The 12,317-nt window shown below is 37.3% G+C and overlaps 1 protein-coding gene across 1 annotated transcript in view; it reads left to right on the top strand.

Annotated features, from left to right (window-relative positions):
* Positions 1 to 12,317, top strand: part of LOC124161542 (actin-binding protein IPP-like) — a 60,795-nt gene that overhangs the window by 6,813 nt on the left and 41,665 nt on the right. Inside the window, exons 4-6 of the mRNA XM_046537913.1 lie at positions 4,132 to 4,276; positions 5,598 to 5,736; positions 12,057 to 12,222. Coding sequence (XP_046393869.1) covers positions 4,132 to 4,276; positions 5,598 to 5,736; positions 12,057 to 12,222 — 450 coding nt within the window. The remainder of the gene's footprint in view (positions 1 to 4,131; positions 4,277 to 5,597; positions 5,737 to 12,056; positions 12,223 to 12,317) is intronic.

The following is a 12,317-nucleotide window of genomic DNA, read 5'->3' as shown; positions in this document are numbered from 1 at the left end:
CATCCATCAGTCTGCATCATTCCATCACAAATGGTCTCCGTGCCTTCACAAGAGCTCTATATTAATTGTTTCTTAGTGCTGAGGATAGCATGACTGTACTGTATGCTCATGTAACTTGGTACTACTATGAATTTCTTTCATACAACATCATGCTATACAACTGCAATGTCTGGAATATTGTTTCTGCTGTTGCACACAACTATACCAGATCCATTGTCAAGTTACTACACGTAATGTGACACCCAGCCACGGATGCTTGGTTTTTGGAAGCTAGCGCCACCAATTGCATGCAACATTTTAGTCTAAATATTATACATAAATATGCAAATTAAGGATAACACAGTCTTATTCCTATGAGAAATAACTACACCAATACAAAAGTAAAGCTAACAGGTAAGGGGAATATGAGAATTGAGGAGCTTCATCCTTCACCTATGGATGTAATGAGTGTTCGATATAGCGAGCAATATTATGGGGATTATGAGCAATGGTTAAACTGAGCTTCCACTGTATGAGATAATAACTTGTGCCAGAAAACATTGAATGCTAGCTGTAATCTTTTCCAAAATGAAAAAAAAAAAACAATTTGGTTTTAGTTTTATGCAGAAAAAAATCAGTTTTGATTCTCTGGCAGAAAGGTGGCTGTCAATGAAAAAGAAATAATTTTTACGGGCAGTAGAAGAATTCTACCCCTATTCTGCACCACCTGCTGTGATAATCAGTAGTGGATACAGAAGAAACTCAAGGGGGGGCGCAAAAGATATCTTGAGTTACCATTACTTTTATCGTAATAATAAATAATCAAGTCACATGCAAGGTTTAAGAAGTTCTTATTTAAACTGATTGTATACATATACCAGAAAATGCCATCTTAGAATATGAAAAAAGTTACAATTGTGGTTCTGCAACATTTGGAAAATTGGGTGACCTTGCAAGGGGGGCACACCCCCCATATATATCTGCCACTGCCGAGTGAAGGCTAAAAGTTTGTTTGAGGCCATATGTACCCATATGTATCTGCCACTGGTGATGATGAATGTGTACTTTTAGGGCAACATGGGCAGCAGTAAAAAAATTGAAATTGGGTGAGAGAATTTAAAAAAAACAGTAAGTTGTCAACAATATGAAAGCTTTTTGCAATACAAAATATTCACTGTGGTAAATAGTCATTATTATGAATCCTCTCTGGTATTCCAAATGCTTAAGTCGACTACTTTAAATCACCACCACAACATTAGTACCAAGGATGAAATTCATCTTGAAAAAATCATATTTTGCTGTCAAATATTTGAACCCAGATCTCCTGATTGTCGGTCAGGTCAGTGTTTAAAAAAACGTAAGATTGCGAGAAATGGTACTATAAACATGTGATGTAATTTCCTCTTTACTCACTCTCAGAATTCAACCTTATGGTTGGTTTGGATAAGTGTGGGTAAATCTCACTCCAGACTTAGCCACAAGCCTGTGAATTTCATGCATTAAGGTTTACCCCTTAACTGGGGAGAGCGACTATAGTCGCAAGCGGACTCCGCTCCCCATGTGGGGAGCGCGACTATAGTCATGCGTGCCATCGCGTTGCAATGTTATGCGGAGAAGGCATGAATATTCATTCTTTATGCATCATTGCATGTTTTTTGCTTTGTCAGAGGTTCTGTACCAATATATTTTAAGTATATTGCCATTTTTGTGCAATAGCTTTACTATAAATTTTTTTTCGAAAACGGCATCTCCGAAAATCGGCGGATTTGCTCCCCACCAGGTGAAAGATAAGGAAATTTCTGCCCCCAACCAAGGGGTTGAGGGGGGCTTGATCCTTGCACTCAGTTAGTTTTACGTTGGGAGTTACTGAAGGCTTTACCTGGGATATGGGGTGAAGACCCTCCAATTTGAAGCCCAATGCTCTCTGCGCACTGGGCCACAATGCTCTCGCTTCCTCTCTTGGGAAAACAAATCCACATATGCTAAATAACGATGAGGTCATGCACTCAGACCCAAAATTATGATTCATTTATAGAATTTGGTCAATTTAAATGAAAGAAAAATTTCGACAGAAATAAATCCTCCTCATTCAGCCATGCTCTCATTATTGTCATTATTTCTTATTAACACATTGCGTACCTGGGTATTTAAATTCCTAGAAACGCCGATTCTGGAAATATGTGCCTATTAGGGCATAATGCCTTTGGTTTAAGCATTGTTAAAAAGCTAATGTTTGGAATATAACTTTACCCAATCAAACTTTATGATGCATCAATTCATTATGAATAACGAACAACAACTGAAAACGTACTAACGAATACGTATTGTACGCTTTAAAATTGTTTAGGTTGGCGCGTCTAAATGACGAGAATTTTCGTCATCCGTTTGGGAAAAAAATGACGAGAATTCTCGCCATCCATACGCTACGTGTTAATGAAGGAAAAACATAACGTATATATTTTACTAGAGCAATAATGCGGGCCTTTCTGATGGGAGTTGTAACTTGTGGAAATTGACATGAATGTCATTCATCCGTGCACAGTATACCATACATACTCGGTAGTTACATTAAAATAATTGACACTTCTTATAGTACAGAATTTTATGGCAATGTTATAGAACTCCTGTTGGCTGTAGGAACAATTTTTCAATAAGTATCTACCCTTTGTAGGTCGGCGTTGAACCTGTTTGTCAAGATGATGCATCTTAATTCATGCAGGAGTGAGTTGCACATTTTTGAGCCCTTAGCTAAAGGGTTGGTAAAGGTCAATTTATATTTGTGGTGTGATCTGAATATGTGAATGAGTCCTTGTGTAATGATTGTGAATATACATAATCATTTTTCTTTATCTTGGAGATCGATCTTTACCAGTACACATAAGATTTCTCGTCATGGAAGTCGCCACATGCTCTTCATGAGTTGGTGAAGCCATTTAGAGTTTCAGCTCATTAACAATTATGCCTCTCATCACCCGGGGGAGAGGGCAGCAGCTCTTCTTCACATGTGCGAAGGTGGAGACCATACTGGTCGGTACAACAGCACACATTTTCCTACGGGCGTGGTAACATTTACTTTAACGGCTGTAGTACTGCGATGTGAATAGGCGAGGGGAAACCACCACATTATCATCCCAAGGAGTCGCAGCTACTCCACTCAATTTATATAATGACATGATGGAATTCTCTCGGGTAAAATATTCCAGAGGTAAACTAGTCCCCCATTCGGATCTCCGGGCAGGGACTACTCGAGAGGGTACATCAGTCAAAGGTGATGCACGAAGAAAACCAAGATATTAGTATGCAGCAGAAGAGAAGAAGTCAAGACTAACATTAAAATAGGGAAGTAAAAACTGATAGAGGTGGATGAATTCGGTTATTTGGGAAGCAAGATAACTAGTGACGGGAGAAGTAAGAAAGAAATTATCAGCAGAATAGCTCAGGCGAAGAGAGCATTCCACCAAAAGAGAGACCTGCTAACAGCGGGAAACTTAAATATGGAAGTAAAGAAACTATTTATAAGAACCTACATTTGGAGTATGCTCCTATACAGAAGTGAGGCATGGACAATGACCGCAGCGGAGAAAGCAAGGATAGAGGCCTTTGAAATGTGGTGCTACAGAAGAATGATGAAGATCAAATGGATCGACCAAGTTAGTAACGAGGAAGTCCTAAGACGAGTAGGAGAGAAGAGAAGCCTCATGAAAACCTTAACAATAAGACGGAACAACCTTATAGGCCACATCTTGAGACATGATTTTTATCTTAACTTATGAAAATGTGTACAAAAGGATGGATAGAAGAAATTTACGACAACAGTATTAAATAAACTTCTCCAACATTGTAACGATAGCTTGCTCTTTGGGAGAGAGTTTTTGAATCTGGGAGGAAGGCTTAAGGCTTTAATATCTTGGACTCGCATTGCTCATAAACCAATAGGGGTTTTTAACATTGCTAAAGATAAATAAACACTATTTTTAGGAGACAACGTAATAATTATTTTCAATATCCTTAACAGGAGCCCAGAGAGTACAGAATGAAAGTTTGGGTTGCCTCAATACATATGATTCAGAAATCTGTGGCCACCTGTATTCACGTCTTAATTATTGTGGTGAGCTATTAAATTTAAATTAATTCTAGCCATGTTCTTTTCAGGCCCATCGCTCTGTCTTGGTGGCAGCATGTTCATATTTTAGGGCCATGTTTTCCTCTGGCTTGCTCGAGGGGAAAGAGTCACGAGTGAAAATGCTCAGTCTGTCGCCTCAAACCATGTCCACAATGCTGCAGTTCATTTACTCTGGTATGTAATTTTTGTTTTCATGGAATAAAAAGTGTGTGTCAAGGAATATATGATCCCTTATTATGGCATGCTAATATATATGTAATAATAATGTTTTAATGTTGATAATAACTGGTTTAAACAAACATAAAACTCATCAGATACATGCATAAAATGTTACCAAGAGCAGCTTGCAAAGGTTGGTCAGTTTGATATTTTATTCACAATATATTCTTCCACGTAGTGTAAGCCATGTTTTAGTAAAAAATCTAATATGCTCTTTTGAAGTCATTAATGTTAGTAATTTTTTTATTATTGGAGGAAGAGCTTAGTTTATTCTACTACAGCAATAATCTGGGCCTCTCTTATAGAATTGGGAATTGACATGAACGTCATTAATCCTTCTAATGGCATTGTAATCAAACAGATGCATCTCTTTCACAATGTGAATATTTATTCCCATCCACTTGATATCTCCCAAAGTGTTATTCCATGTTTGAGTGTTGGATATATGTAACCATAATTCACAGTGCACCTGGCGGGTGGGCTTGTGACAGACACCATACATGACAAAGCATTGCAGGCTGATATACTTAATAATAATAATAAATAATTTTATTACTCCACACACAAATTTCATGACAATAGCAAAATTGAGTAATTTTAGGTAGCTGCGAAGGATAACCTGTTTGAGGCTACCATCCAAAATAATAATACATTATGCTTTACATATAGTGTAGCTCATTTTGTGTTACCTTGATAATCTATACTAACAAAGCTTAAGTGCGCACATGAAAAAAACAACTAAAGTAGTATTTATAATTCGTTTACATCAATATTTTATAACAATATTTGTTCTACACTTTCTTTAGTGAGAAGCCAAGAATGTGCATTTTGCAAAAACTTTTTCAAAGACTTTGAAATAAAGCATGACTGGGGTAACAAATTAAAAACCTTTGGTCCTACGTACAAAAAACATCTTTTAAACAAAGTCAAATTTGGTTGTGGTAAGGGCACACGTATTGTACGCAGGGTAAAGGGAGAAGGCAAGGACTGAAATATTTTAGAGTTGCCACTTCTAGCATAAAAACATCGTAGGACCTTATAAATATATAGATGCCTCAACGGAAGCAAATGCAAATTAAGAAAAAGTGGGAAGGATCTTTCAAATCTGTCCTTTTTCAAAATATGTAATATGTACAATTCTTTTTTGTAAAAAAACGGCAGGTTTCAAGGAGTTCAAATGTGCGCCACCCCAACAAAAAATGTTTTCGTAGTTGGTCTCTCCATTGCATGTTTTCATTAAGTTTGACATCTTTTTCTTTAATACATGTCTTTTTAGGTGAATTGCAAGTAGGGTTGGATGAAGTGCAGGAACTGATGGTGGTGGCCGACATGCTGCAAATGGGAGACGTTATCGATGGATGCACCCAGCTAATGCATGATGAAATTGATCCATCCAATGCCCTAGGCATTTACAGGTTGGTATACAAGACTTAAGTGAATCTTGTAAAATCAGACTAATTTTTGAGAAAAAACCATTTAAATGGACTAGAAAAAACGTAGGCTACCATTTTTAGGTAGGTAGGAGGTAGGAACCTCCAAATCTTTAATGCGAACAGTTTCTCGTCGTACCTGAAGATGCTGATAACAGGCAAACTCGTCATGAATGATGCATCACATCCACTCCATCTGGCTTGAAGTCTCTCTGTACATGTTCATGAAGTTTTTTTCCCTTACAATAATGATTTGACAGTGATATTGTCAGCATCAGCAAATTTGAACCCTATTTACATATTAATAAATTTGTCTCCAATTTCATGATGATATTATAAAATATTTGGGCAACATATTTGAGAACTCAAATATGCAAGCGGGACTCAAACCAGCGACCTTCGGTTTGGCAGACAAGGAGAGGACCCCACCACCACCAGAGTTTGGCTGGGTGATGATATAATTTTTTTTTAAACATCAATTAATTCTTTCCCTTGGGCTACAATGTTGTTGCAGTGGATAGGCTTGCAAGTTCTTATGATTCCTAGAGCTGTATTGATAGGAGTAATTCTCATGTACCTGCAGTTTGGGCATTTATGCCAGATGGGTCAAAGGATATAAGCCAGACAAAAGATAGCCATGGTGGTCATAGCCATTTAAGTGGTGTGCATTGCCACGGGGCGGTTTTCATATTCAATCTTATTTGCGAACTTAACGACTGTGCTTTGTTAATTCTAACTGTGAATCATTGAAGAAGACATTTCAGAATGAAAACTAACGTAGATATAATATGGATTTGAGAATTAAACTCAGAAAAAGAAATCAATGCAGCTAAGAAACGGCTTAGCTAAGTTTCAATACCTTTTTTTGTAGCAGCTTGGTGTGATAGTTCGGCAGAATAATGATACATGGAATCCAATCCACTCTATTTATTTTATAGGAACTCCATCTGTTAGGCTAATTTTTTTATTAATACTAATTTATGTCTATTGCTAATTTTTTATAAACCTGCCATTTGTCAATTTCAGGAATAATTCAAGAAATGAGAGTGAAAGTAACGATTTTTTTTTTTTCGTGTATCAATATGAATTATGTTACTTTTGTTGAATTTATTTATCAAATTTAACTTTTCCCATGTCAGTTATCATATTATCAGTTATAAACTATTGGTTGGGAGGTGGAACCATGTTTACAATTTTTGTTCAAAATTATCAAATGCAGTCTGTTGAATCCTACCTGCTAACCTTTTATTGATTTGGCTTTCATGGTGCATTGCAATGATAACTAGAATTATTGGACAACATTCCATGTTTTCTAGGATGCCCTCCACTAATGCAAATTGCTGAGGAAACAGTTTATAATATTTATAACAATTGGCAATAATTATAACAATTGGAATAAGTGACTTTCAGACCTATGTATGAGGGTAAATTTAGGAGCATATCAGTTGAGATCATATGGGTTCATTCATGATTTTTTTAAGGAAATAGTCTTGCTTATCCTAAGGTCTTAGCTTAGCTTAGTCATTCCCATTTTTTATAACTAAATTTCACTATTATATCACTTAATAAGGTTCAATATTTATGTTTGATTGGCACGACACAGGTTCCACAAAATAATTACATCTTCAGGTGACTTAATGTGATTACATCCGTATTTATGTGGAATGGTTGCTCCGTTCTTCCGTGGTGATACGTCTTTAAATCTTCCAGATTCTGAACGTAAGCACCAGACACAGGGAACTCCGATCGTCTGTCACTAGCTGGTTGAGGGAAACACTCCACAAACAAGAATAATCAGCACTCAAAGAGACAATTGTCACAAAATTACGAGTCATTTTCAATCAATATCTATTAGGAGTAGAAATATTCAAAATCAGAATTATTACAGAAAACAACGATGATAACTAAAGAAACTCCTTCATAGGAAACATTACCAAAGACTAAGAACAAGCTGTATGATTTTGCAGAAATCACCCATCTCAGCCGGGGTAATAGGGCGATGTTCAAGTTAGCTGCATTGGTGTAAATCTGCCGTGTAGGTGCCCCTGTTGACTGGAATCACTGCAAAGCGTCCGTCATCCAAGCTGGGGTTGGGGGAGAACCGCGTACCGCCAGGTTTTCTCTCCTCTATGTCCTGGGTTGGAGACATAACCAAGTGAGGTGATAGCTGGTAGAGGCAAGTCATTGGAGTTCAAGGAGGGGAAAGACATAGTGGGATGAGGTGTTGGAGGGAGAGAGAATTGTGATAGGACAAGTGGAGTACTTCTCACTACAAACTGCATTCTGCAAACTGCAGAGGGCAGAGTCGAAGGACAGAGTTCAAAGGACAGAATTCGGAGACAAGAGTTCCGGGACTTTGAGTCGAAGGGCCTTTGCGCAAAAAACCTTAGCGTGAAAAGTCCTTAGCGGGAGAAGTTCTGCGGATAAGTTTGGAGGAATTCAGAGGAATTTCTGGGGGGTACCAGAAATTTTGGGGGGGGGGGGGGGGGGGGGAGGGTTACACTAAAAAATGCCACACTTCTTTCCAATAATTCAACTCTATCTCTCTCTTCCCTAATCCGTCCCCTCTACCCATTATTGTAGAATAAATATGTAATCATGTTCAGTCACCTGAGGATTAAGAACCACCGTATTTGACAGCATATAAGATGCACTGTATTTCAGCATGGCATGCACATGAAAAATAAGTCTGCGCGAGTGCACGGAACTTAAATGGTTTGAGTTAGTTGCTTATAGATCTTATACGATCGTATAATTTGAAGTGAGATATTGAAGAAGCATGATCGTGTTTATGTGATCTCGTTCTAATAATAACGATGATAACAACAGCATTCTCCTGTTGAATGATAAATATATATACAGTGGAACTTGGTTAGTACGTTCCTCCTTAGTACGTTTTCCTCTTTAGTACGGCGATTTCCCTCGGTCCCGGTACCATCCGAACAAAATACAGGTAAAAGAATTTGGTTAGTACGTTTGAAAAAATTGCGCTTTCCTGGTTAGTACGCTCAATTGCTTGCCGCGACGCAACCCGCAATTCGTTCTCTAGCGTCTTCTTAAGGGTCGCAAGCGTCTGAATTCATGATTTAATTTATTATTATTAGCCATTAACATTCTTCCATTCATTCCACATCTCTTTCTTCTACCGAAATTTATCCAAATGCATTTCTGAATTCTTGTGACGTGCTGAATAATAAAATGCGGCCATTTTTCGGGAATGCCTGATTATGAAAAACTACAGCCAATAAGAAGCCCCAATTTTCCCCACCCCGAGCTCCTCACCTTCTGTTGCCTTTGGAGCGCTTGGGAGTGCCCACTGCTGCACACCAAGTTCGTGAGTGGGCAATTGTTGCTATTGCACGAGTTATCATGATGATGAAATGAGTCTTAACGGTATTAGACAATTCCCACATTATCTAAAGCAGTGCTGCTCCATAAACTCGACATCGTGCGTATTTACTTGACTACTGTTGCGGGAGCAGACGATCCTCTGGATCTCCACGCGAAGCTTAGCTTAAAAATACTTGATCTCGGAACGAAAGCAGACGAAATTAGACAAATTTTGAAAGTAAATTTCAACTGTTTAATATAAAATTTTCTTGTAATTACGTCGTAATCTAATAATCTTGCGTGTCATCAGTCGATATATCGATCGATTTTACAATCGAAATGGTATAATTCCAGAAGCGAATGTCTTCGGCTGTTGCCGTAATTTGAAAGTCAATATAATTTTGCCCAATTTTTATGATGTTTAAAAAACCAGTTGACTTACTCCGGGTTGTTGTTATATTCTCCGAGTACGCTGTGAGAAAGAAAAATGACTTGTCTTCGCTTGTCTGAGCTTCACTCGTCCTCGTTCTGTAAATATATATAGGATAAATCACGGGAGATAGACGCCGTAATCATGGAATCTCCGGGATGTCCATGAAACATTGCGATTTTTATTCACATGGTATTGTTTTTCATGGTATCGCTCATTTTCTTGATTTTAAATGTGAAAAGAGTTCAGAAAGGCGATCCTATGAGAACTACCGATAGTAATTGTAATTATGACGACTTTTTCACTGATTGCAATAACCCCGACTGCTATTATTTACTTTCCTCGTTAGTACGTTTTCCTGGTTAGTACGTTCATTTTTCGTGGTCCCTTCAGAAACGTACTAACCAAGTTCCACTGTATATATTGTAAAACCTCTATATCGAAATGGAGGGGACTGAAACTTGGGCAATTTGATGTATGGAGGTGCAAACTGCACGATGGTAAAAAATCATTGCCCCTTATCAGCAACTTATAGTTGTCTGCCACACGTAACATTGTCGCACGTGGTGTGATGTTCAAAATTGCTACAAATTGACTTCCCAGGCTCCTGATAGAAGAGTCAGATTTTGCGGCATGAATATGCAGGTCAGACATATGACTGTCGCTAAGTGCATTAAATTGTGAACTACAATCGTTCACGCAAGTATTGAAAAAATTTCCAAGGCAGTGGTGTGAATGTGATTCACAGGGAAAAATGTAATAAAATAATTGCTAAACTGAATTTGTTTTATTTTCAGTCGCAGTAAATTCATGAAATATTGTCATATTAGAAGTGGAAGTAGCAATGCGGTCGAGTATTTCTGTCTCCATGGATGTGAGCAAAGTTAGCTAAAATATTTCCGCTGGCAAGGGTTTATAGGCTGTGTTAGTCACCTCTATTATTTATTGAACATAGTATGTGAGCATTTACAGGAAAATAGAGCCATAAACAGCAGAAATCGAGTGCATTTTTACTATGATTCGAGGGAAAACGATTTGTTCTCTCTTAATTCTACAGTCAGTTAAAATGATGGGGATAGTTGGATACCTTTTTCTTATTTACTGTTTGGTTTGCTCTCATATGGAGCTAAATGGCCATAACTAATGGTTAATGTGAAAATTACATCATATTAAAGGTGTATGCGAAAAAAAAGTAAGCGCGAATCACTAATTGCTGTAAATTTTATTCCATGTACGTAATCGCACATTAATAGTCTATAGTTCTCTCAGTATGATTTGCAGAGGTAGTTATGATAAGTGGAGGTTTTACAAGATAAAGAGGTGCAAACCATGAGAGATGTGCCTATAAATTTACATGTAAATCTGACAGGACCGTAGGGTTGGTACGAAAGAATGGAGGTTTATGATGTAAAGAGGTTCACTACATAAAGGTTTTACCATAAATATAATGGAGTCAGTATTGAGCATTAACTCTTGGAGGTCAAACCTTCACGTATAAGATGCAGGTGATTTTTTTGAGCTATTAATTTGCTAAAAAGGTGCATCACATAATATGCCATCAAATACGGTATGTTGTGAAACCAGCATTGTGCCGTAAACATAAACAGTTACCCTTACGAAGTAATCTTATTTTCTATTAAAAAGACATGTTTGACCACACTTAACAAATTTCAAGTGCAAGGAATGCTTGTATGCTCAATTGAAAGCTGTCTAGGAAATCAAGAAATGTTGCTACCTGGAAATCCAAACTGTATGGAATTTTTTTCAGCCGTTGACAATTCATGCTGGTCTCTTTCTACCAAAGACCAAAATTGGCTAATAGTATTTCTGAGAGCATCTAAAAGCCACCTCTTTGAGGTTGGAGAGAAATCGCAATTTAAAGATGGAGGCCTTTGCATCATGCAGGCATCTTGAACCAAGGAAGTTTATGAGGCAAAATTACTGTGACATGCTTAATTATTCTAAATAAAACTTTTTTTTATATGTTTTGAAAAAGGTCATTCAAGAGGAAATGAGAAACATTTAGGCAGTATATTGTGAAAATTAGGTTTATTGAAGGAAAATTACGTGATGAGGAGCCATGTAAATGTGGTGTTTGGGAATGTGGCTGCATATTTTTAGCGTATTATGTGGTTAATAAAATAGAGCATGTATTTTCATAGAGTCATTCATATTTTGTTACTGTTGATAAAAAATTTGAGCTAATGTATGAAATAATATTTGGTTGCCTATGTAATCTTTTCCATGGCAAAATCGTTTTATATTTTTTGGAGACCTTATTGATATTTTATCTTCAGTTGGGCTGGTTTTGAAGTGACACCTGAAAATTATGCTAACCCAAATATGAAACCCATGTCTGGTGAACCTGTATTCTTGAAGCACTCACAGAATAATTATAAAAAGGTGAAATTCATGAAATACAAACACTGAATAACCCATTAGCAAAATTTTCTTTGATAGGAGGAGGTTAATGGTGAAAAGAAATTCAATCACTGAAGGTTTTCAGTGTATACCTCACTCAAGAGTGACATTATTTCATACATAGGTTTGCTGAAGCACACAATTGCACAGCCATGTCCAAGATGTCTGAATGCTTTGTGAAGCAGAACTTTGTGGAGGTTGTAAAGGGTGAGGAATTCTTGGATCTACCTCTCAACATACTCACTTTCTTCCTTTCATCTGAGGGACTTGAAGTGGACAGTGAGATGCAGGTAAAAATTTGAAATCAAATAAAAATTTGACCAATGAATCCTCTGGTCCGACTAAAGTCGTCTTCTCTTACCAGAATTTCCAAGTTTCACATTCA

Source organism: Ischnura elegans, chromosome 6, assembly GCF_921293095.1.
Source record: "Ischnura elegans chromosome 6, ioIscEleg1.1, whole genome shotgun sequence".
NCBI lineage: Eukaryota > Metazoa > Arthropoda > Insecta > Odonata > Coenagrionidae > Ischnura > Ischnura elegans.
The sequence above is the reverse complement of the archived record's forward strand: the minus strand, read 5'-3'. Positions and strand labels throughout refer to the sequence as shown.